The sequence below is a fragment of the Aptenodytes forsteri genome, unplaced genomic scaffold (genome assembly GCF_000699145.1).
Source record: "Aptenodytes forsteri isolate BGI_AS27 unplaced genomic scaffold, ASM69914v1 Scaffold82, whole genome shotgun sequence".
In the NCBI taxonomy this organism is placed as follows: domain Eukaryota; kingdom Metazoa; phylum Chordata; class Aves; order Sphenisciformes; family Spheniscidae; genus Aptenodytes; species Aptenodytes forsteri.
In genome coordinates, this window is record NW_008795490.1 from 10,311,292 (window position 1) to 10,338,634 (window position 27,343).

At 35.1% G+C, this 27,343-nt stretch overlaps 1 protein-coding gene across 1 annotated transcript in view; it reads left to right on the forward strand.

Annotated features, from left to right (window-relative positions):
- AHI1 (Abelson helper integration site 1) overlaps nucleotides 1-27,343 on the forward strand; it is a 103,998-nt gene that overhangs the window by 63,833 nt on the left and 12,822 nt on the right. Inside the window, exons 21-24 of the mRNA XM_019472650.1 lie at nucleotides 14,119-14,177; nucleotides 19,202-19,267; nucleotides 21,620-21,782; nucleotides 23,246-23,343. Of these exons, the coding sequence (XP_019328195.1) occupies nucleotides 14,119-14,177; nucleotides 19,202-19,267; nucleotides 21,620-21,782; nucleotides 23,246-23,343 (386 nt within the window). The remainder of the gene's footprint in view (nucleotides 1-14,118; nucleotides 14,178-19,201; nucleotides 19,268-21,619; nucleotides 21,783-23,245; nucleotides 23,344-27,343) is intronic.

Sequence of the window (27,343 nt, forward strand, 5' to 3'; positions counted from 1 at the left end):
CCAGCAGTGAAACAAGCTTCCATCCTCAGAGCTGGCCCTACTGTGCCGCCAACATCAGTTGCTAATGTCAGAGTTTTGGCTCAAGGCACAAATACAGGACCTTGTTTTAAGGTAGAAAGAGCTGTGTGTTTACATTTATAAAATGAATAGTAAAAATGATTTTTTAATTTGAAAACAAAAGGTGTTTAAATAGATTCATCTAACCACAAAAATGTTCCAACAGAATAGTGAAGACATATAGACAAAACCATTAACAATAATGACAATCTAGTTCTTCTATTTTAAAAGGTTGGTTATCCAGTTTCCTCTATCTGATTGATAAGATGTTATAAATGTCAGAAGAGTTTGTATTTTCTAGTTAAACTTGCTGGAATTGTTTATACTGAGATCAAAGATACACATGTTCCTTTATTATATGTTTTTTTCATGTTTCTTCTAGGCAAGTTAATTAAAATATTTCACTAAAAATTACACTAAATACAGAGCACAATAACAGCAATCTTTGAAGATTCCAAAAACTTTATCAAAAGAACACCATTTATATTTACTTGAAATTGGTGTATGTTAGGGTAATTACTGCTGTGCCTGCAGGCTAAAGGAAGTACTCTCAGCCAAATTATACAAGGGTGTGGATAAAATGAAGCATTACTCTCTGTTTGGCAGCAGTGGATATAGGTTGCAAAATCAGGGTGTGACGTAGTACTGTGGAAAGACTCTGCCAAAAGTGATTTGGCCTGAGTGTGCCCTTACTTTCTCAATTATCTGGATCCTAAAACAACCAAATCTAATTAATTCCTAAGTAGAGAGGTCCTGTTAACTGTTTTCAGTCTGAGCTTGTCTGTACTTCCAAATAGAGCTTGTCTGTAATTTTTGAGCTATTGAGCCACAAGACAGCAAGCGTTGACAAAGTGCATGCTTATATGCTATTCTAGCTGGTTTCAGAGGTGGAAACAGTTCTTCTGCCCACAGGTTATGCAGTAAAGTATCAATTCCCTGTCCAGCAGAAAGTTCAGGTCAGCAAGGATGCTGTGTGTACAGCAATAAGCATGAGTGAATAAGATGAGGAAATTGATCCCTCCTTGTATTGCTTCAATCCTTCTGTTCCTGTCATTTCCAGAGGAGCTGGGAGGACTCTGCAAAAGACCCAGTAGCAGCCATGGTGCACAGGAGGGAGGCATCTCCCTCTCCCAAGAGGAGACCTAGGTCCTTTGACTTCATTCCTGGTTTTGACAAGTGAGCAAAAACCTAGTACATCAAAAAAAAAAATCTGTTTTTTTAAGATACATTATCCGTCGTTTTTTGGTATACATACATACTTTTTCAACTATTTTAAAAGCCCTTTGCTGATTTTGTAGATAGATTTTTATCTGTGTGAAACAACTAAACTTTCATGGATTCATACGCAACTGTTGCTGAAGACCCAAGTTCAGTGAGAGCAAGCTTCCCTCACATGATTCATTCTACTAATATAACACTTTTAAAATTAATTTTGGATATCTGTGGTCCATATTATGCTCTGCAATAGTTTGTGGTACCAATGTAGCTTGATACTGATCATGTTGGTCCTATAGAAACTAATGATAGCGGATGGTGGCTTGGGAAAGCATTAAGAAAGTGGAAGGCACGTACAGAGAAGTGAAGGCCACTATGGGTGTGTAGCTTACACGTTGCTATTGTCACACAACCTAGTGGCTCGGCATTATTTACAGAGCTGGCCTCAACGTGCTGCTTTGATCCAGATGAAATGAGAGCTTCACTGGAGCCTGCCTCCTCACTGTTAGCTTGCTTTCTTGCTCACTGGAGGTTGTAAGGAACAGTGACTCATTGCTTGTTGGCTTCAAATGATGTGGTAGAATTGCCTTAAAACTCTACTCCTGAAAACTTGTATTTGTGTGTTTTCTGCAACCTTATGGCATGCTCCAGTGAAGGAACAGATTGCACAGGTTCCTTCCTCATCTTTTCCCCTCACAATTAGGGCTCAGTTTCTTTAGTTTTTACTTCCTCAGCCAGAGAAAAAAGGTCCGAATGACACACAGGCAAATTAAAAAAAACCTTTAGAGTCTTTCCTGCTCACTTGACCCCAGGCTTTGCTCTGGTATGCCAGGCAGTCCTTCTGCAGAAGACTCTTACTCAGACAGTATAACAGATAGTATTTGAAACTGTGTATCTCATCTGAAGATTGATTCCAGCATATCACATCCCAATATGCTTCTAGATATCACATCCCCTTTTCCTATCCTGTCAATATCTTCTGCTTTGAATAGAGGGCCACTGTCTCTACTTCAGCTGTCTATGCTAGCTTCTGGTGCCTCATTGACTGTTTTTTTTTCCAGATTAGCTGAAGGGTGTTGCAGTGATGTATGTTGATACAGGTCTTCCTGGAACCCATTCAGAGCCTGACTGGTCAAAGGAAGCAGACTGATGCAGCTAATATGCCAAAGAATAAAATATAGAAAATTGGTGCTTACTTAATAATATATGATGAGCATCTTTTGGTGTGATAAATTGCCTAGTAGCAGAAAATGTTTTGAGAATTCTTTCACCAAACTTCTCGTTGTCACTATCCACCAGTAGAGCATAAGAAGCGATTCCCCTAGCTTTTTTTTTTCTAGCAAGGACTGTAACTGCTAAGATTCACTTTGTAAGATGTCACATTTTCTACTGTTTTCAGGTAAAGGTCATAAATGGGCTGTTTTCCTACTCCTTGCATCTTTGAATTTTCATTTATGAATAACCACATTTAAGCAGAGTTCACATCTCTGATAATAAATAATATTTATTTATATTTATATAATAATCTCAAAAAAAAGGATGGTCTTGTCCTTGAAGTGGGTTGGTTTTTTTTTTTAGGCTGTCTCAATTCAGAGGAGGTATCAGTGAGGTCTGTCACCTCCTCTACTTGTTCAGGAGAATCTGCTGTAACGGAGCTCTTGGTAACTTCTGTACAGTGCACATTGATAGTTGAAGAACTTCTCTTGTGAGCCAGGTACAAGCTAAAACTGAGTTGGTATTTATCTCCCTTAAGGACTGCAAGTCACACTCTTGGAATCTTTCATTTTAGAAATATATTCAGAACTTGTGTTTTGAACTATGTATTGATTAATTAGTGGTAACTTTTCACCTTCTGTGTCCAGCACTTCAATCTAACAATATGTTCAGCCCAATTATATTTGTGTAGGATTTGGCTGCTTCTGTATAAAAAGCAGAACCAACAGGAGAAAAAAGATAATTGTGCTACTGTTATTTGGAAAATCTGGAGTGCAGTGCCCACTTAATACACATCTGTAATATACCACATCATGTGTTACTTGGTAACAGTACTTTATTGGAAAGGTGTTTTCCTTGTGCTAAAGAGCATAAAGGACACTGCCATCTTTTTTTGTCTGCTCATACATGTAAAGGATCTTCAGCAATTGAAATTGTGGTTTGAATTAAGAATCTTCCTGCAAATCAGCTTTTCTTACCAAAACAAATCATTTTCAGGGTAAGTTCCAGGAATCCTGCAAAGAGAACAAGTGTGTCCAGGGTTGTCTGTATCACCAGTTCTTGAGTTAATAATTTGGCACATGCGAATATGCAAAAACCATCTAGGAAGATTTAACAACTGTGTGCTTTTATGTGAACAAGGCTATTAAGGCATATGCTTTGAGAGTTCCGAACTTAGAGTGTTACTAGACAGTTTTCTGTGTTTTATACAGTTGTTTGGTCCTTTTGGAGAAACAAATGTTTGTGTAGCAGTTAGCAATTAAGTCAGTTTTAAAGAAACCTAGATATCTTGCACAATGCATGATGTATAGAAACGGGTTACTTTTGTAATAAGCTATGGAGAAGAATTTCCTGTCCTTGAATATTCAGACCTCAATAATCCCCTTTCTCTTACTGATGAGTATGAAAACTTAGCAGTTGCTGCTTTCATGTGGATTTTGTGTTATTGGAGATGCTGTATGAGCATAGTCAGTAGTGATTTTAGCTGCTGCTGTTAGTCAAACCAGAGAGGATGGGTGTATGTAATTAAGCTTTTATGTTAAAATACTGCAGTTTTTATCAGTTTGGCACTACCTGTGTGATGATGTAAAAAAATCTCTCATGTTATTATATTAAGTACTTAATCAAATTGTATTTCATGATACTATAGAAAATATTTAGTCAAATGGTATTTCTGTATTCATTCTGAATTTCATTTTCATTAATATTTTCATTTACATCTTTAGACTTGCTGTGCAAATATTCTTGTTTGTAAAATTCCTGTACAAATACGGTACAAATTCACTGAATAGGACTGTAACTTCTACTTGCTGGCTTGACGCTGAGATAAAGTCTTACTTTCTTCTAGTATCAGTTGCAGTGGTTTGGGTTGCTGATTGAACCTTGGAGAGAAGTCTGTTCTCTCCAGGATATCCAGAGTTCTGGAAATGTGATCTTAGCCCAAAGCTGGGCACAGTCCTTCTTTATGAACCTGCCTGTCTTGGTTTTCTGTCTTTTACCTCTCCTCAGATCAGGTACCACTTTGTAAATGAAAGGGAGTATTGCCTCCTAATGATGTTCTTTGCAAAGTTTCCTTTCCATGCTTATTTTTTGCATATCCTCCACCTAAGACCCAAGGAAAAATCTGTCTAGAACAGATTGCTTTTCTGCTCTCTGTCAAGTGATAATTTGAGCTTTCTACCAGGGTCTCCTGTACTAGAAGGCAGCCCTTAATGGCCAAGTCATCTTTTTTACTTTCTTCAAAGTAGCATAACATTTGGTAGCCACATATTTGTATAGCCAGTGTAACTTCTGCTAGAGTACTCACATGGTGGCTGAAGGCTGAGAGTTTAGCAATAGTGATACTTTCTAAAACGCATTCTAAAAATCCACTGCCATAAAAGTAGTAGCAGGTTGCTATTGCATTCTAGAAAACTTTGCAGACCTTGTAGGTGAAGGAAACTGAAAAATCAACGTCACTGAAGTCTGTGCCCAACTGGATCTGCAATGTGTTGCTTTAATGTTGGACTTAACTTTTCAGTATATTTATGTCTGTAATGGATGATACCAATATTAGTCTCAAGTGCTTTGTCATATATTATTTACAAGGAAGTGTATTCAGATTTTGTTACCAAAGTTGCTACAGGCCATTATTTTATTTCCACGTGCAGTTGGAAACGAATTAGAAAGGACTTACTTATTCATACCTGTTCTAATCACTGGTATGCAGAAAAACTCTTCTTAGAGTAGTTTGTTCATAAATTGCCTGAAAACTCGCAAGTGTGCATGCACAAAAACTCACATGTGGTAGGTCAGTTTCACCACACGCACCTTCTCATGAAGTATCTGACCAATCTAGTTTCTGAACTACAAAATGGAAAGTAAACTTGGGAATGTATTTTAAAGACATAGCCTTCTATTTCTGAAAATACAATAGTAAGTATATCTGCTATGAACCTTTTTTTTCCTTACTCTTTTGATTTTAGACCATATTAAAATTCTTATATAATGGTTTCCTGATTTAGTGTCTGCCAATGTCCTGCATTCTTCAGGTTTAATAATGTATTAATTGTTTGGCAATGTCATGGAATTTTCTGGTAATATTTTCTCAAAATTAATATTCAGTACTGGCTGAAAGTGCTAATTTAATGGAGAAAGTAGGTTTGGTACAAACTACTGGGTATTCTGGTCATGAAAAAGACCTGAAATATTAAGCTGACTTATTTTTTCTAGCATATTGCATATGATGTTGCTGATACTATTTTTCCTTGAATGCAAATGTTAGAAAAATGCTACATATGTTCTTCAAGCAGTTACAAGATTTTTTTTTTTTTTCAGTCAAGACTTGATTTGACATTGTGAGGCTACTGGGTAATATAGAAACTCAGTAGTTCATACAGTAGGTGGCTATTTTTTCTTAGCTGAGAAGATTTTGCATTGCAAAAATGTTAATGGCTGGTTTTGAAAAGTATTTGTAGTATTCTAAGCATATTTTCTTATTTACAGCTTTCCGTTTGTAAAGCAACAGGCTAATTTGGTTTAAGTAACTGTGGGTAACTAGCCATTGCTGAATTTCAGTTGTTGGGGGAACCATACAAAGTAAATTACTTTGTTTTCCTTCCTTGCATAATTTTCATTCTTTGTCTTTTATTCCTAGTCAAGTATGTTTTTTAAAGACATGAGTAGACCTCCTGAGGTCAGTAGATACTTGACTTCGAGAGTTACACATAGAGATAAATTCTATTTAACTGTATTACATAGAAATTAACTGTATTAATAAATAGAATTGAACTGTACTGCGTAATTTTAGGAAACAGATAAGTATAAATCCTGCTTAAGAGCTCCATTTCCTCTGATTCAGGGAGGGTAGGTTAATGCAGAAGCAAAAATATTACCAAACCCAAAAGTTGGAGGTTGCACTTCAGTGTTGGGCATCCACAACTCTAAGGGACTGCAGTTTCTGTATTTCACGAAGTATTTTTCGATAAAGTAACACCACAAGCTTTATTTACTATAATACAAAATAAGTTTCTTTTCAAATTTCATTTTGTTTGTTTGCTTTTAAATAGTCCTGGTGAGCTTAGCAAAACTAATAATTACTTTCTCGGGATATCTGCAGCACTAGAAGAAAAATAACTCTTATTAATACAAAGTATGCGTCATAGTCTGCATTTTCCTTACATCTTTTTTTATCTGCTATCTAGAACTTGTAAATAATATTGCCAATCTGATTTCAGAATGCTGATGATATCTGTGCAGGCTTATTGATGTTTGCTGTAGAGTCACTTTCTGTTCTCTACATTGTAGAAAGGAACAACTGGATACTATAACCCCTGCTCATTTTCAGTTGTATCTAATTCCATTATGATGTAACGTTAGAGGTTGTCATAAATTAGCACGTTCCTGATTAGCATGAATTCAATAAGTGTTCTTTACTTCAAAAGAATACTTGGGACACGTGCTACTACTTGCATTGTTTATATATGGTACTGTAGAAACTTAACATTTGCAAGAAAAATGTGAGATGATGATTTGATAAGATTACTCAGAAATAATTAGGTGGGTGTGTAGGCTGCTAAATGTATTTGATTTTAATCTCTAATAAAAAAGTTGGATTTTTTAATTGTTTTTGTGATGCAATAGTTTTTACTTCATTATAACTTTTGTAAATAGGGGCCAAATTCTGCCTGTTCATTGTGTCTAAGTGCAGGATACATGTATTGGTATGAAACAGTATTCTCCTCAAAGCCAGTGACAGACTATCTCCATAGTTCCTTCTGGAGGAGTATTCTAAGATTCAGAGCGAATACACGTTTGTTTTAATTGTTTTTGTGATGCAATAGTTTTTACTTCATTATAACTTTTGTAAATAGGGGCCAAATTCTGCCTGTTCATTGTGTCTAAGTGCAGGATACATGTATTGGTATGAAACAGTATTCTCCTCAAAGCCAGTGACAGACTATCTCCATAGTTCCTTCTGGAGGAGTATTCTAAGATTCAGAGCGAATACACGTTTGTGTCCTTGTACACCTTGAACCAGGAATGAAAATAATGGCTAACCCTGAATGAGTATCTCTATGCATTCTTTTGGCTGATTGTAGATACAATTATGTTGTGGGATATGCACTGCCAGAAGCATAGTGGTTTTTTTGTGTTAGTGCTGTCTGATTCTGAGGTCTCTTATATGAGGATTGGAATTAGTTGGTGTTACAGTGAAGGTATCTCTTCGAGGATCTACAGGTGTGAATTCAAGCCTTTTTCCATTCCACTGCTCCAGTGTTCACTTAGCTCTGCTGCAAGGGTATGCTTGGTCATTTGGGCTGGGGAATCAGAGACAACCAGATGCAGTAGCTGGAGATAACTGTACCAGTCCTTGGATAAGAAAGTTACTGTGTTTAAGCACACTAGACCAGTTGTCTTTCTCAGTTTAGGAAGACTGTGACTGACTCATGGTTTGAGAAGCCAGAGTTCCTCTAATACCCGGAGTTGGGGCATCTATTGGAAAATCACATGCTGGTGCGAAAGAAGCTGCAGCAATATGTGTGGAACTTCATGGTACTGAATTGTGTAACTCCCTAGGGTTACTTTTCTACATAACTGTTTTTAAAACCAGGATTTAGTAAACAATTGGTTAAAAAGGTAAATATTGCATACTTTTTTATTGAAAGCTTATCCTTCTGTGCAGACTTTTTTGTATAGTATAGTATAGTATTTTGAATGGCAACCACAGCCTGATCTATTGACGTTAAGTTCCCAAGTTTCTTTTATTTTGTTAGTTTACAAGTTTTCATTGTATTAATGGGGATAGGGAAGGGAAACAAAAAGAAGTTATGCTTTTCCACCTTTTTTTGTTTTGTCATTGCCATCTAGATCAGTCTCTCCACTAATTGGAGGAGTGACATCTGGCAGCAGTAGAGCTAAGGCTTCTCTCTCTCTCTTTTTTTTAAAGTGTATATAGAAAGAAAACAGCTCTCATATCCAACTGGTAAAATAAATTAACAGAAGTTTCTCTATATAACTTACAGAAAGTAAGACAGTAAACAGAGAGGGATCTTACTTGTCCTATAGATTTTGTGTTTTGGTTTTAAGTGGATAGATTTAGGTTAACAAATTGGAACCCTACTTAGAAAATGAGAATGACATTGAGGAGATAGTTCAGTCTTTTCCAGATGCTCTGACAGAAGAAAAAAGTGGGGAAAAGACAAGGAGAGGGCTAGTAAAAGCATGGGCTCACTGGACATTGAGTAGACTCCTATAAGTGCAGAACACATCGCAAGAATCTTATGGGTGTTTGTAGAAGTCCTTTGCATTCAGTAGTGATGCCATCACAGCACTTTTGTATATACACTTAAACGTAGCATGCGAGAACCGTCTATTTTGAGAATATACATTTTAAGTGGCTTGCAAGATATGGGCTCTCAAGAGAATTAACCATTTCCTTTGGTGTTGTATTAGTTACAAAGAGAACACTATTTTGGAAAGAATGCTAAAAATACTCTGTTCCTTGTCACTTTGAACTGCTTTTTTTGAATGTAGTTTTCTTGCTCTACCTTCAGCCAAATGTGTTCCAAAGCAGTTTTAAAAGCTATGATACAGATTAAACATCATTGAAACAGTTTTCAATACACTTTGGTCCTATCCATTCTCCTGTTCAATTTGGAATATGTTCAGCATCATAGGTGCTAGACTAAGTTATGTAGAGCAGAATTTGAAGTGGGTTTTCACCTACAGCATTGGATATTAGTAAAACACCTGTTTTGCTGGTAAAACAAAAAGGTACGCATGTGTTAAGTGGGTGCATCCATTCCTTTAATTTTATGTGAACTGCATTGAAAATGTTTGCAGTGGGTTTTGAAAGTATTTGTGATCCTGTGTTTAAGTAAAGGAAAACAGGTTCTTATCCAATATATAAACATTCTTTTTATTTAATGAATTCTGTTTGATCTATTAAAGCCTAATTGTTGTAAGGATAAAGCCTTTGAGGGAAGATCAATATATATTTAGATCATTACAAAATGATCTTCTTTCTCTCATGTGATACCTAGCTTGAAAAATAAAATTACAGAAAAAAATGAGTAGTACTGCTCTGGAAGCTTTTACATTAAAAAAACCCCAGACTTTCCTTTGAAGCCTAAAGGAGAGATTATACTGCATACTAAAAGATCTTTTGGTCACAAAGGTCATACTTTTGAATAGGTGACTGCTCTGAAAACATAATTCTGTTTACTGGGAACAGTTTTAAAGCCACAGAAGATGAGTAGGAAGAGGACTGAGCTGATATACACATACTCATCTCGTCTCTGAGCTGACTTTTTTTTTCCTAGTGTTTGTTGTTGATTTGGGTGTATTTTAACTATGCCATGTTGCAAGAGGCCACAATAGAAATTATAAGAAGAATGTCTGCAATAAGAAATACCATTTCCTAGAGGCACAGTTTGTTTTCATTTCTTTGTGGGTTTTTTAGACATTAACAGCTAGTATAAACATAAAGTAAAACAATTAAAAATAGAATAATGTGGAACTGGAATAGGTAATTTTTTTTTCCTCTCTCTATGCTTTAGAAAGGTTCATCACAGGCATGTCTGAATATCAACTTTTTTTCAATTTTCTTAGTTAGTTATTTGTTCGTTTGGTGTTCTGTGATTTTTCTGAGGATTTTCCAGGATAAACTTTTGGACGATTTCATTAACTGTAGATTCCATGAGACTGGAATCCTTGGAGATTTATGATGCAGAAATACCTTTATTAATTAACAGAATTAATTTATCAAGAGCATTTCACGAAGGGAGAAGAAGCCTTCTTTTGAAAAGTTAATTAAAACATAAATTCTGTAATGAATGTTCTCTCAGCCTCTATTAAAAGAGGAATTTTTCACATAAACATTTAGTATTAGGTGATTGTAGGCACTCCGGTAGGATAATAGTGGAATTATGTGACTCCCTAGAAGGACTTTTTCCCCTGTTCTGGCTCTGTTGCTGTTATAGCTATATGTTAATAGCTAAAGATGCTGTTATTTAGTAGGAAATGTTCTTAATTATTACAAGTGCTATTTTGGGGCATTGTTGCTGTTATCATATAAATTTCTGTATAAGTCTAATCTGTTTGGAAATGAACTCATCTACTTCCTGTGTATTTCAGCCCAACTATTTAGAATTTGATCAATTCACACTAATGTGCTTATCTAGAGCAGAAGGTAGTTTTTCAGTGAAAGCGTGCAATAAAACTGGAAACTTGGTAGTACGGCATGCATTTTGGATGGGAGGACAACTAGTTGGTTTCTGTCATTGTCTTCTCTCTTTAGTTGCAATTATACTGGCAGAGAATATATTGCCAGAAGTGACTCAGAGGAACTAAGGATAGACTTTCAGTTCACTGTTCAAATTGTACAGGAAACTAATACAGTTTCAGACTCCCTCTCAAGGCAGACAGCTACATTGTTTTTCAAAAGATACCAATTCTTTGGCAGGCATTTACCTAAATCAGCACATGCTTGGACTCACAAAATAATCATAGCGAGAGGATTATGTGTACCATAAAGAAGAGCTGTCCTGCTGTTAAATTGCGTCAATGTGAAAATTCTGATCATTTGAGAAAAAGCAATAGCATCTATCAGTTTGAGACATCTAATATCGCGTTTAGACATTAGCGGTAGGTTATTCTAGAAATAATTTATTCTTCTCATGTAAAATTCCAGATAAAGGAGACCACTGAAGAATCAATGCAGAGTAATAGGGAATACGGTAGTTCAAATGTTAATACTTTCTTAGGGAAGATTAGCTTCTCGAGACATACAAGGTTTTGAAAGTGAAGACAGCAAATGCTGTTAAGAAAGAAGATTGTTGGAGAGTTCAAGAAAACCCTCTGAATCAACAAAAATGCTTCTCCATTACTGATTCTAAAGCATCCTTAAGATAAGACAGTCTAGATTAACCTGGGTGTTGTTTTTCTTCAGGTTTGACCTTACAAGGGATTTAGGTGACCTTTATATAAGCTCAGGCTAAGTGAGAGTCCCAACAGGTAACGGTGTCCTGTAAACTTCGTTTTTGGATGAAGTGGAAATGCCCTTCTGCAATCCTGACCTCAATTTCAGTACCTCACTATTGTAGTTGAAAAGTTTGCACAGCCTGGATCAGAGATAACCAGAGCAAGCACTGCTGAGGCTGTTAGTCACACCTGCTCGGTGTCGTTTACATGCTTCATCAAGCATGGAACCACGTCAAGCCAATAGCTGTGTAAAATTGCTTTAAAAATCTACTACATCGTTTGAGAAAGAAGGGATGAATATTCCCTTGCTTGCTGAATGGACCTTGTGTTGTGAATGAGGAAGATTTGAACAGTTTTGGGGTTTTTTTTGGTATGACTGTTCTGAATGTAGGAGCTACTAAAGGAATGCTTGATAACTGAAAACAGCTAACGGATAACACTAAAGACTGTTTGGGGTAACCTAATAGGCGTGATCAATATGAACAAATAGCATCGGCTCTGTGGCATGCAGAATATTTGGACCCAAGTGTGCTGTGGTCTAGTTAGTGTTTACACCTCAAGTGAAGTAATAAGAATTTTCCTGCTTGTTTTGAAAGAAGGCTCTTGTCACGGAAAACGCTAAGTCAAAACCAGTGCCAGCTCCTAGAATTCAGTACAGCACTCCCTACATCTTTGAGTTACACATCCGTCTCTTTCCTATGCTTGCAGCAGAACAGGTCTGCACTGCCCTTTATTCAGGCTTAATCGGGGATATCAGTCTAACCATAAAGTTTTCACCTGACAAGCAGCTAAATGTAGCGACTGCACAGGAGAACTCACGTACATAAACGTACAGCCCAGAAGCACATCTTTTTCCTTAGGAGAACAAGAAAGTCAATGACACTACTGATAAAAATACAGATTTTTTTTTTTTTTTTAATTAAAGTTTGAAGATTTTTTTCCAAACAAGCAATTGTTTTTATCATGTATTTTATACAGCTTTTATCTTAGAATGCGTTTGTGTGAACTGGCACAACGCTACAATGCTCAAATTGAAAATCCTATGGTAGAATACTTAGCTGTCTAAAGAAAAAATATTTTTTTATCATGCAGACATTTTATTGGTCTTGAGTTTGTTGGTTGTTTTTTTTATTTTATTCAAAGAGTTGATATGACGCTTGTATGCAATAGTATGTCCATATGTAGTATCATATCTGTAGCAGCTCATTTTGTAACTGTGTGAGTATGCAGATAGCAATATTAATAGGAGTAATATCCCTGCTTGACTGTTGGTGTTAGTGCTGAACAAACGTTTTAGCAAATAGCTTATTTTAAAAAAAGGTAAGCTTCAGGTCTGCCGTCTTTGAGTATGGGTTGAATTCAGAAAACAGTTTCTATTCTCATCTCTTTCTTCTTCTGAAAAGAGACGGAAAAAAGTAATAAAAATCCAAGTAAGCCTTTCAAAATGAAGCATTTCAGAATTTATACAAGCTTTTTTGAAATTATTATGATCACAAAATTTATAATTCATACACAAAATTGAAAAATCAATTATTGCACTTACTTAGGATTTCTCACAAGTACAAAATTATTCACATGCAGATCTGCAGGAGCATGGTTTAACTATGATTGAGCTTGGAGCTTTTCTTATATTTAGAAATATCTAAATATCTTAATGATTAAACATTTATGAGTAAATCTCCTGTGAAAGTCTAAACCACTAGGCTTTAGAAAGTATACTGTAAGTGGAGTTGTGCAAGCTTCCTTGTGGAGCTGTGCCAGTACATGGGAATCTGAATCTGAAAAGTCCTCTTTATTCCGATACTGGACTCCTCAAGAGTAGGTTTTTGGAGTGGCAAATGAAAATGAGTTTTCAGAACTTATTCCTCTTTGAAAACAAAACTTGTGTCAAATGTAGCGTCGCACAGAGAAAATCCAGTGAGCTTAACTCTGTGTTGTCTGGCATCTTTATACTTGAGAAACCGTTCTCCAACGAAGCAGTAGCATTTTTCACTGTTGTGTTCAACAACTTTCAGATTTTCATCTTTTCTTTTTAAGATGTTTTCTTAAGTATACAGCTGAAGAGACCAACAACAAAAAGATAAATCCATAGATGATGAAAGGATTTTCCTGAGCTTAGTAGTTAACATAATAGTTTGAAAAGAAAAGAATTTACAAGTACTTGTTCAAATGCACTATGTAGAGAGTGAATAAAATAAACAGCAAGATGTGTTGTGATAGGAACTCAGATGATCAAAGGGAACTACTGAATAGGCATAGTTATTCTTTCAGATAAAATAAGGAAGTAATTCCTTTGAGAGTTTTTGTGATCATTTCTGTTGGAAAACTTTGTATGCATTACTCAGAAATTCAATGAAGAGAAAAGCAATACAGCCTAGATAATAGTGTCAGCTTTGAGCACGAGGTGGCATGTGGACATAGCTTGAGTTATTTCTCCAAATCATTTGAATGGAAATATTGGATTAGTTAACCTTGTGTCAGGTCTGTTAGATAAATAAACCCTCCAACTGTTCCTGACTGAAGGATGCATAGTTGTGACTGAAAGATGCTGCTGCTTTTCATTAGAATTTTGTCAAACATATCCTGCTAACATAATGATTTTAAAATAAAATGGTTTATTCGATGGAAAAGGATAACAAGCAGAAAATTCACAGCCTTTTCTTTTCACAGGGTGTTTCAGCCCAGTAGGAAATCCTCTTAGCCGAACACTATTGGGTAGACTACAGACGGTAAGGAATTTTATCTTTGCATTTTTTTTAAAATTGATGTTTAACTATAAAATGTCATTATTCACAAGTTCTCATTGTAGAGAGGTGTTTTTTTTATCCTGTCTGTATTCACAGCAGAGGTATCTTCAAGCAAATAAAATATAAATTGTTCAATCAGTATTTTAATGTTCTCCATCACAGCAAGCTCTGTAAATATTTACAGGCTCAACTGTTTTGGAAAATACTAAATAGCAGCTAATTTAAAATACTTTTTTTCTGAGAGGGTTAAATTAAGGTTTTGAGTATTTTTGTTACCTTTTCTGTTATAAATGCAGTAATATATAAGTTATAAGTGCAGGTAAAATGAGTAATTTATATCAAGAAAGTAGCGTATTTACAGTCACGAAATAGTTGAAGAGATTTTTAATAATTTCAGGAGCTGGAGTATTTCACATGCTTCTGAATTGATCTTTTTTCCCTTTTTTCTTTTCTTTTTTTTTTTTATCCCTGTAGGCTTTAGTGCAGCAGCTGTGTTTGCATTTCTGTTTTCTGTTTGTACATTGCAGGTTTCAATAAAGTGCAGCCTGGCACAGTTTTGTTTTTTTCCTCTAGGCAGATTATAGATTCCCATGCTCATTAAATATTGGAGGACTGTAATCAAGTAAGGATTGTAGTCATCTGAAGCCTAAGGAAGTAACTTTACAGTGTCTACAGACAGATTAATTAAGACCAAAGAAGAGTACGTTATTCTTAGCAATTAATACTTTTGGGATTATTTTAATTTAGCTATTAATACTGTCCTTGTACTTCTGTTTCCTGTAGACTAATTTTGTACAGTTAGGTGTCCTGAGCTAGGACTGTGTTGACAATTAATTGGACCAGAGAACAAGAACAGAAATACAACAGTGCTAACAATATTCAATTATTTTATGCTATGTCTCAGCTTATTTAGTATTTCATTTAAAACTTCAATTACTGGGGTAAAGAGATTGCATGACGTTCTTAGAGAAGGAGAGGATTAAGTAAATTCCTAACCCTCGGGTTCATAAGGGAAAATGAAAACAATGGAGCAACTGTAAAAGCTCGGATTGATTCTGTATGATTTTTAACTGTTAAATATTATCTCACTTTTAAGCCAGTTTTGGGTTTTTTGAGCACTATAAGTTCATTTCTTATTTTGTCTCCTTTAAAAAAACCAAACCATGATAACAACAACAAAAACCCCAAAAGGTAACAGCCTCAGAACCTAGGCTATTACACACTGAGGCACAGATTTACTGAACAGACAAGAGAAGCTTTAACGCTCATTCCCTGTGTCTTTACTGGAGTGTTTGCAAGAGTAACACTCCCAGTTTCTTTTCCATTCTGGCAGATAGCGGGTACAGGGAGGTGGGGCAGAGAGAAGCAGTGGCACTGTGCAGCATCCAAGAAATAGATGTTTGTCCTTCTTCATGTCACTGAGTCTGTCACTGTGATTGGAAAAGGAGGGAGGGTGGCTTTGGCCCTGTATGCACACACATTAGGGTTCACGCTGGTATGTGTAGTATCTGCCTAAGATTAATCTTAGAAAAGCTTATTTTCCAAGTGTAGTTATTAAGAGTTAATGACTAATTAGAAGTGGGACTTAATCTGTATGTTTATTCTGTTACAATGAAGAATGTGTTTACATATATAGAAGCAGCATATGAAACCACTGTTAGACTTTTAATTTTTCCGTATTTTTTTCTTTAAACTTTTATATTGTGGTATTTGAAATCTATTTGTTTAGTATTAGAAATGAAATGCTGAATTTTTTACAGAAAAGGCAGTAATAACATATCTCTTGTTCAAACTCAGTGCTGCTTCTCCTAAGGGAATGAATGATATCTAATGTCAAAATCCTGTTGGCCGCTATACACCTGCATGAATAAAAGCAAAACCTCCTTTAACACAATCACTGAAACTGCCCAATTAAAAAGAAGCCATAAACATTTTAATTAGTGCTATTACCAGGAATCGGTGACGCTTGATACAGCAACTTATTTATCAGTTTACTCTTACCTGCAATGGTCTCTTTTGTATTAGTGTCTTAAGACATTTTTTGTTTGGTTTTGTGTTAGAAATTTTAAGGCTATCTAAGTGGGTTAGTCTTGGATAACCAGCATGATATTCCATGGTCTAGAACTCTGCATCAACTGCTGGATCTATTTATCATCTTCTGAGGATGTTCCTTACGCTGAAAGCTCCTAACAGCTTTGTTCAACCAAAATCAGTGTGACACGGCGGGCTTTTTCAGCAAGCATTTTGTTCCTGTTTCTCACAGATGGTCTGTCTTCCAAAAAGACCAACTCCTCAGAACATAACTGTAGCCCCACGTCTGTTCCGATGCAAGAAAAGGATTAACTAGTTTCCATCTTGCATTAAAAAAAGGAGACGTTAATGTTGTGTTAAGAACGATGTATTTATACACTTCAGTATGCCTGTCGCTTTTTTGGAATCCTGAAAATGTGGCTTAATCTTGTGGCACAACATTAAAAAATGATGTTTCTAAACTGAAAGGCCAGTAGTTTTTGCTGGGTGTTACTTACGGTGTAACTGGTAGTTGGCACAATTTGAGAAATGGCATGGCACACCAGAGGCAGCTCTGCTGCCTTGCGGTAGCTACGTTTGTGGCAGGCTGCTGTGGCAATTCCCCTGTCCCACTGGAGGTAGGGTGTGTGCGCAGCCTGTGACATACAGTATCTCTTTAAGAGGAAACTCTTTGGATTGTTGTTGCCTTAAAAGTTTAACACAGTGCCTGAGAACATTCAACATAGTCTCAGGATGACTCATGGATTTTAGCTTGTTTTTTCCAAACAGCTCGCTCTCTTCAAGCTCTTCTTACGTTGAGTGTTTGAGAGCACATAAATACTTTATTAAAAAGAGAGAGAGAGAGATTGAGACACAATAATGGGGCAATATGAGTACCTGAACTAGATACCTAAATAATACTGCTAATAATTCTGATGAATCATTTTTGAGCAACAGGAGGCACTCCCATCCCACAGGCTAAGCACATTGCCTGCACAGTTCTCTTAACCTTGAGAATGGAAAATGAGAATTAGCTGAAACCTGTAAGGCAGTGCTAACTACCACTAGACCACCGAACAAGCCACGTACTCTGAACTGCAGCTCCACTGGACTTTGTTCAAAATTTATCAAATCGGGCAGTTACTTTTTTTTTTTTCTTCTTTTTCCTCTCTGTGTACATAATTATTTGGAACTCTTTAGGTGGTCTTCTTTTTCCTCTCTGTGTACATACATAATTATTTGGAACTCTTTAGGTGGTAGGCTTAGATGTTCTGGTAGATGATAAGAAATGAGTGCAACTGTTCACTTTTATGCTGTGTTCATCTCTATGTACTGCGTGTGTCTGTAACTACTGTGGCAATACCGAAACAATCTGGAGACTGGATGGAACCTCTGTGTTCAGGATAGTCAGTGATTTCTTTCCCACATGGGATAAGCCTAGCTAAGTTAGGAAAACGACATTGAGGGCAAGAATCTCTGTTCTAGAGAATGCCATTTATTCTGCTGAGGATTGCAGTAATGATGTTCCTTGGATACGTAGGAATCTACCCTAATAAAAAAAAAACAAAAAAAAAAAAAAAACAAAAAAAAAAAAAAAACAAAAAAAAAAAAAAAACAAAAAAAAAAAAAAAACAAAAAAAAAAAAAAAACAAAAAAAAAAAAAAAACAAAAAAAAAAAAAAAACAAAAAAAAAAAAAAAACAAAAAAAAAAAAAAAACAAAAAAAAAAAAAAAACAAAAAAAAAAAAAAAACAAAAAAAAAAAAAAAACAAAAAAAAAAAAAAAACAAAAAAAAAAAAAAAACAAAAAAAAAAAAAAAACAAAAAAAAAAAAAAAACAAAAAAAAAAAAAAAACAAAAAAAAAAAAAAAACAAAAAAAAAAAAAAAACAAAAAAAAAAAAAAAACAAAAAAAAAAAAAAAACAAAAAAAAAAAAAAAACAAAAAAAAAAAAAAAACAAAAAAAAAAAAAAAACAAAAAAAAAAAAAAAACAAAAAAAAAACAACCAAAAATAAAAACCAAACCAGAAAATAAAAGGAGCAATGCCTTTTAGATATATGTTCTAAAAAAGCAAAAGAAGAGAAAGAAGTTAAGACAGTTAAAGGAGGGGCTTTTAAATATGAAAAAGGTGAAGTATGTTGGATAGAAATTCTCAAATTTAAATGTTGTTTATAATGTGGTACAATCTGTTATGGGTGGAAATGTTGTTTACTTCACAAAGCTCGCATTTGATTCTTCTATTTTAATTGCTGTGTAATATTTCTATTCTGCATTGTAGTTTGTACCCTTTGACGCACACAAAATCTAGGGGAAACTGGTTTCCCTTCTGTGAAAATAGGCCATTGAAAAAAATTAAGTAACACCAGCAAAGGACTTCCATCTCTTCCTTTGTTCTAATTTGTCGTTCCTCTGCTAATTTTCCTAATTCTTCTGTTTTAAATCTTCTTTCAGCTGAAGAATTCTATTGTTTGACAGAAATCAAATTTTGTAGGTACAGGCACATCCTCATTATTGCATTATATACTTGCTATTCCTTTGACTTTGTTGGAAGTCTGAAGAGTAAGTGGTAAAGATAGAACAATTAGAATTAAATGGAAAGTATTGGTTATTAAGACCAACCTGAAATTCTCCATTATATGAAAGTGGCATCTTTTGCATACTGGTTCAGAGGTAAAGTTCACCACAACAACTTCTTAAACATCTGCTGTAGTGTTTGCAGTGCAAACAAGCTAAGACTGCATAGTCATCGATCCTCTGCCTTTCCCCCATGTTGTCTTTAGTTTAGTGTACATACTTGAAAAACTTAATATCTTTTTCTAAATATCTACATAGCCGATATTACTCAGTGATGCTTAACATCACTTCTGCTTTTTCTTTTTTAAAAAAAGTATTTTACTACAGGTAGTTCTTACCGTTTTACAGTAGACATGAAAATACTCAAAATAATAGTTTATCAAAATACTTCAGATTAAAGTTTTAAAATAATTTCTTCCTCTAGAATGATGACTGCCTGACTGCACTGGGGGTGAGAGGAGAAAACAGTTGTCCGCTCGGGCAAGAGACAGTAAGTATTATGTAAATTTTTTGCAGTATCTTGTATACCTGTTACACTGTAGCTGTGCTTTTGAAAGCACTTTTTTTTTTTTTAACATGATCCCAAGGATTTTTTTTTTTGCTACCCTAGGTTTTGTAATTCTTACAAACATGTTCATAACCACCATAACCACATTACTGCTGTTTTTATATCACTCTTGAAAGATCACTTTGTAAAATTTTGATGAATATAGATTTTTTTTTTTTTTTGCTTGAACTTGGACCCAGACAGAATTTAACATGTCTGAACGTCACACCAGAAGAAATTCCATTGCTTTGGGCATAATTGTGAGTGTTTTACATTCTTTTTTGGTCCTGAGGTGCATTTCCTGTATCCCCTCACGCTCATTTTCTGATCATATGTCTCCAGAGAATATAATGGCAATTTCCATGTTTCTTTTAAATTGTCAGGCGTGCTCAACCAGTTGTATTACAGGACACATTGGTATTTTAATTTTTTATTTCTGGGAGACAGACAGTAGGACTTGCTTGATTGGTTTGAACTGTTTGTTGGCAGTTTTTCCATGTTACTAAATTTTTGTAATTTTTTCCAAAAACCAAAACATTTAAACTAGAACTATCTTACAGATGACACTGCAAAAAGAAGTATTTGTTGCTCTGCCTTTCATTGTTTTTCATGCTGCCAAGTAATTAGTGTTACATTCCTTTTTTTCTTTTTTCTTTTTTTTTTTTCTTTTAACCTTAAATGACCTCATGATTTTCATAGCGCTGTCACTAAGGGAACTGTTGCCACTTAACTGAAGTGGGCACTGTTAGAGCACCCCTTACTGGACATGATCATGCAAGCTTCCAGTTCTGTACTGTTTATCTATGGTGCTCTTTAGTGTGTTTTAGTTCGGTTGTATTCTAAAGTTCATATTTCTATATTGTCAACATCACCCGTAATTACTGTATTAGCTTTCCAAATGCAGGGAGGAGAGTTCTGATAAAGGGTGGTACTTCATTGTTTAGCTTCTTTATGTAAATTCAGGATTGCTGAATGCATATTTAGATAAATTTCCTGTCTACTGAGAACTACGCTGATACTAACTCTTTGATGCTGACCAGCTCACAAATTACCACATAGAATTTGCAATGGTAGAATCATTTCCATCTTTTCCCATTCATAACTGATTTAATCTGTTTAATTGGTGACATGGAAGTATGAAAATACAAGTGACCTTGGTTATTTTTTTTACACACATAACTCATAGGTTATCTTACTCAAAATAGAAATACAAATATAAAAAGCACTGTGCAGTTCAGCAGTCTTAGGATTTAAATGCATGCATGAGTAATAAAAAAAGGAAGTGTTTTCTCCAAATCCCTATCTTCATAGTAACTTTGCTGTCTCCTTCAATCCCCTATAACCTCCTATCACTCTTAACGATCCCCGTTTCTGACTTCTTTACTTACAAGTTCGTAGAGGGGTCTGAGGTGAAGATTGTATGTAGGGAAGCAGTGTTCTTTGTGTAAAATAGGTCATAATTTTGTTCTTCACTTATGATGAGGGAAGTGAGCAATTCCCTTATTCTTTCAGTTCACTTGTTTTCAGTCTTTTCTGCTCTGAATTCATCAGGACGGATTTTTGTTCATAGGGCATAGGAAATAAATAAGAAATTGTACTTGATATTTTCATATTCAGGGTAGAAAGCAGGCTTCTGGTAATGTATTCTGTGTAGTATGCATGGTGCTGACTACTATTAGTACTTTTTCCCAGAAAAGTATAGATGCACTGTATTTCACTGGCAAATGGATTTATTATGTGCAATGGAATATAAACGTTTTTTTGGCAGATATTTATAAAATTGTATATGCAAATCCTTATTTCTAAACAAAAAAAAAGAAAAAGTAGAGTGATCAAAGCAAAACTTTGCAATGACATTTTTGTACTAAATTTTTCCTTCGGTAAAACTGTCATACTGTTGAAGTATTTATTCAAACACGTATGCTTCCACGAGCACACACAGAATGGGATCTGAAGGTGGTGTAACAATTCTGAGAAAGTGAATGTATGAAGTGTTTTTTTTTTTCTTTTGCTTCACAAGTAAATTGCTTATAAAACTAACAGCTGCTGTTTTGAAGCTAATCTTAGTGAATTGAATGTTCTTAACCATTTCTACAATCCCACAGTCCTTTATCTTGCCTCTCCTGCTGCTTTCCCACCACCCCTGATCCCATTAGCAAAACTTGAGACAGCCTCAGCTTTTACCAAAGTGCAGCTTTGGTTTCAGCTGCTTTTCTGCAAGAGGAAGTGAATGTTGCGCTTTTTTCTCTGTGGCATGGTTGTGATAAAGCTGTGGTGCTCTTATCTCTCTTTTAGGTAGTGGCTCTTTATGACTACACAGCGCATCGATCAGATGAGCTAACCATCCATCGCAGTGACATTATCCAAGTGTTATACAAAGATAATGATAACTGGTGGTTTGGCAGCCTAGCAAATGGACAGCAAGGCTATTTTCCAGCTAATTATGTGGCTGGTGAAAGTAAGTTTACTGCTGTCTTCCTGGTATACCGGTGTGGGTCTAACTGATGGTCCAAGATTTTACCATGCTGTACTGCTTATTGTTCTGAAGGTATGAATTTGTGTAGCACGCAGATGGCATAATGATGACTTACTGTGATGCAGAAATTGTATAAAGTTAGCTAACCACTTAGCAAGTTGACATACTTGACTTAGGAAGGTACTGGCACTTAGTTAAACATTCCAGCTTATATACTGCTGGCTTAATTATCAGTCAACTGGATTGATTCCTCATCTTTTCTTAAATATAGCCACCTGGTTCATGCCCTACCTTGGCAATGTTTTAGGACACATCAAAGCATTTCACAGACATCTTAGGTTTTTCTTAGGCAGTCTCTGTGAGATCTAACCAGTTACTTTTGTAAAAACTCTTGAATTTCCCCCTAGTCTAATGGAGAATGCTCAGTTCCCAAATAAGTGGATTTCAGTATGAAGTTTTAAAAGAACAGTAATGGTTAAATCTTATATCTGAGCATTGAACTTGCTACCAGGTCCTTGTCATTAAAACAGTTTTGATTAAACTAATACAGGCAAACCTAAATGAATCTGAACAAATAATATAGGAAGCATCCTACTGAGTCAACTGATGTAAAGATGCTCAGTGTCCTGACAGTTGTTAGTATTCAGATTATGGACATAGCGTGTGGTCGCATGCTACAAGAAAGTCATTTGCCTTCCTAAACTATCAGTTATACTGGTGTTTAGAAATCTCTTAACCCAACATTTCTCAAGATGTTTTCCCCCTTTTTCTAGTTCCTCCCTCTGTCTTTCAAGTGAAGTCTAGTATTTATGCCTCTTTCCTAAAAAAAACTTGGACATAACACTGTGCTAACTTTACGATGGTAGTTAAAGTTAGCTTAACTACTGCCCTTCCTCTTTGTCCTCCCCTTGCACATCCTGTGCATTTTCTCCTTCCTTTTTTCCTTGCAAAATAAGCCAGAGAGCAGTCTGTAGGAAGAGTCTTAAGTGATGGCCTGTTGTTCTTAAAAAAAACAACACAACATTTTTGAGGCAGTTGTCCAACTGTGCAAAAAATCCCTGGTATATAATTTGTTTTTTCAGTTGGTGAACATCTTATTATTCAATCGAAAGAAATGCATATGATACATTTGTTAAGTATCAACTGCATTGCTGTCAGTATGGACTTTGTTCTTAGTCATGTAAATGTTTGTTTTCATTTTATATAATTACCTATATAAATTACCTATATAAAAATTACATTTAAATCTAAGCTTACTAATATTAAATAAAAGTTAACGGGCAAATTTTGATAAATTCTCATACAAAGTTTGGCTTCAAACATTTTTCACCTGTTTCAGTTCACATCCTGGCTAGATCGTAATGTCATGGTTGGTCACATAAAATAGATACTTTCATAATTCTTTCATGGCTGTCATAATGGTGAATTATGGATCCTGTTTCCAGAAGAATATGAAGAACAACCTTCAGGATTAGTACCAGATTCTGCTCCTCTCCTACCTGAAGGACCAAGAGAAGCAGAGGAAGGTTCAACACTACATAAGGTAATAATCAGAGAAGGAAGGATTCTGTAAGTAGTGGTGGAGTATGTCCTTTGTGTGCCAGGTGGACTGTATTAATTTTCAGTCCTTTTTGGAAAAAATTCTTATGTGTAGACCTCATTCCAGGCAAGCAGGTAGATTTTCAGCAGATGTCTAATGTTTGTCTCGTGTGGAATCAGCTGTTCTGTCATGTGTCAATTAAATATTCTGCCTACTCTTGCACCATTGTAATGAGTGGCAAGTCTCCCATTGACTCCAAGGTTGACATCAGGTTTACATTTGCCTGATGTAAATAATGGTTGAAGAAACAATACGGATTTGTCAAAACCTGACATACTTTCAGGCACTTGACTCGTTCTTGGAGTATGCACTGCCTGCAGATTCTTCAAATTTTCTGCCATGAAATTTCCTTATCTATCAGGTTGCTTAGGAAAAAGCTGTGATGTTTTTCTCTCAAGAGTTTTCTAGTCCATTTAGTAATATGCTAATTAAAGATATACAATGTGATCATAAAGCCTTATTACCAGACCAGGAGATATGCTGCATCTAAACATGCTTACTTGTCAATAGATGTTTCTGTTTAAAAGCTGCTGATGGTTCTCTGATGTGAATGACTGAGCCCATCCTGTAGGTTGCTCAGGAGGGTAGGCTGTAGAGACTTCATAGTTTGGAGGAGCAAAGGAAAGAAAGGCTTTTGTCTTGACTATATCTGATACCTCTCCGCTCCCACCGTATACTTATATTGGGTTGTAATTGCATATGGCATTATGTTGTTGTTTAAATATCACATACTATATTGTATGCAGAAGCATTCCTGTTTCTGTGATTTTAGTTAGCGGTCAGAATACAGTATGTACAGAAGAACAAAGAAACACCAGCCAGTTTTTAGTCAAGGAAAAAAATAGGGTTTTGATTTTTATGTTATTTTTTTCAGATCTTTAGAGATACTGCGATGTGCAAAGCAGGCCAAATGACTCTCACTTCTCCAGACAAACAGAGATTAGAAACTTTGCATAGCTTATGTTCCCCTTCTGTGAAGTAAGACTGATGATTGTCATAAAACATGGGATACTTTGTAAGCAAAAAAAAGTAATAGAAATTAGTTCAATAACTGTTAGAATTTAAGACTTTTTTTATTCCAAAATGTTTGTATCTGCCTTAAGTGTGCTTTCCACAGCTATTCATTTAGTCACATGGTACTAACATAACTACTTTAAAGTGACTTTTGTTCAGATTTCTTTCAAATGACTTGACTTTTCCATGTACTTTTCTAAAATTGAATCTAATATTTTGCGTCTGATTTGCAAGACTCAAAACATATGCTGTGTTGCCTAGTTACGATTTTTTCTTTTTTCAGATGATTTATCTAATCTTGGCTGCATAATATATTTTACAATGTTCAAGGTTAAAACACTCAAAGCTACTTCTATTAACCTTTTTTGTGTAGCTTTTGTTTTTAGTAGGTGAATAGAGATAGGTAGCATTTAATAAATTATTGAGTACAGATTACTCGGCAGTCTTGTTGAAGCCAGCTGTCTTGTTGAAGCCAACTGCTATAAATCGAATTACTAAGTGTTTTATTTCTAACTATACTTTAAAAATGGAATTAATCACTACACCGAGCAGTAATAATTAATCTGAAGTATCTTTTTACCTCTTTGTAGCTGAGAAACTCATAGCCAAACCATTGTCCAAGAAAGACAATGGTGCATTACTTCAAGATACTCCTGTAGAGGCAGACTGGAACAAATATAGGAAAAATTACAGCATTACTGGAAAGCATGAAGATTTCTTTCATCTGTTGTCTACATTGCTGGAGGCAAGGAAGGTATCCCAGAGGGAATATGTTGCTATACTCACCCAGTTTCACTCATACCCAGATTAGAAAAGTGAGAAGTGCTGAGATACTTACTGTCATTAAAGGCTTGATAATTTTTACCCACATCTTTTTTCTGTTTTAATCTAGTAGGAATCTAGTTGATTTACTGGATCAAAATACTTTTATGTGCACTAACTAATGTTACTAAAATTTACAACCAGTATTTACTACTCAACTTTGTGAGAAGTAATGTTTGATTAGTTTTGATTGCTTATATTTTCTCAAGTGTCTGTGGTTGGCATATTTTTCTAACAATAGTTTTTTTATTACTAGTAGCATTTTTTTAGTAACACTCAGTTTTAGTAATATTTCATTGAAATATTCTTTACTTTGATTCTACTGGCACTTTGAACTAAATTGACTGCATATTTAATAATTAGTTGGAATTTTTTAGTAGTCTCTGTAGTACATACAGATATTCAAAAGGCATAATGAATAAAGTGTACAGTAACAGTCCAAAACCAAGCAAATATATTGCTTTTATCTTGCACATCATCCAAGGCCACTACAAAATCATAAAGAGTCCAGAGAAAAGTAATGATACATTTACAAGTCCTGGAAAAAATGGTATAAGAGGATATACTTGCAAGATTAAACTAGCAAAGAATGAGCTGTGAAGAGAGTGTATAAAACAGTACATGATGTAGAGAGGTGAATTGCATGCACTCTTTTTTCTTTTCTTTTTTTTTTTTTCCCCTTCTGCTGTTAAACAAGATCAGGGAACATTAGGCTGGAATGGAACACAGCTAATATTGGTAGAAGGAAATTTATGTTTATGCCATGCTTAGTTAACCTGGTGAACCTGGCTGCTACAAGACACTATTAAACTTATGTGCTCAGGGATTAATTTTTTTAATAACACATTTTAGACTGAGGTAATGGCTGAGATTCCAAAAGCATCTAAATGACTGGGAAACACAAATCTGGCTGATTTTTTAAATTTCAAGTTACGTAAGCACCGTATAAATCACCAAGAAGATAGTGAGTTGAATCAAATGATGAATCAAATCTCTGTGTAAGACTTGCGATGCCTTGAAGTGTAATGGTTTTACAAAAGCTGCAGACTGCTGCATAGAAGAAACAAATTGTCATTCAGCTGTTTGTCATAATGAAGGAAAGTTCTACAGCACTTTGGCTTTGGGCAATACCAGATACTTCTGAGACAAAACTGCTAAGACGACCACTGAGGGGGCTGATCGGTTATGGCAGTTCCTGTGTTGCAGCAGTGACACAGCAACTTTTCTTCCTATTCCTTTCATTTTTTTTCAGTATTAGGGCTGATGAAAGCAAATGCCAATTTCTTTTACATGGGAAATACGAAAAATCATTATTTTGTAATACCCTATGATTTTTTTTTGCTTTGACAGAAAATGAAGCATGTTTTTTTTAAAAAATCCAAAAATATTTATCGAATAATTAATTAAGTTGTTGCTTAAGTTGTTACCACAAGCAGGAAAATATTACTGAATTTGTTGGTTGTATTTGGGTTTTGGCCACAAGCATGTTTTCCCAAATACTTAGTTATATCCAGGTCTGCTATATCTATTATTCTTTCTGGGTTTTTTGAGGAATACTTAAATATTCAGCTCTGTTAAGACTGCAAAAACACAGTTACTGTGAAAATCATCATAGCAGTTACTCGTGAGATTTTGCTACCATATGAGACTACATAGGGCACTTAAAATGTAGAATACTACTATGGTTTTAATTGCTGAGAATACAGATAGTCTAATTAAAAATAGTTTTCCAACTGCAGATATTGTAAACGCATATCTAGCTAATCATCAGAATTTTATGATGAGTGAATAAAATGGAATCATTAACATTAGAAGAGGATGTAATACTCAAGATCCATTATTAATCTTTGCAAATAATTAAAAAAAGCTGTAGTTCAAAGAACCTGCTTTCAAAATGCTTTCTACCATCAGCTTTGCATTCATAACATACTAATTTTATGCAAACCTTGTTTTCCTGCCTTACGAGTTACTTAACTCCTGAGCCACAAAATTAGGTCATAATCATCTGTAATTACAACATACATCTAAACTGCCAATAGAAATTTCATGGAGTGAAGTTCTCACTACACTGATGAAGAATCCCAAAAAATAGATATGGACTTGTCAT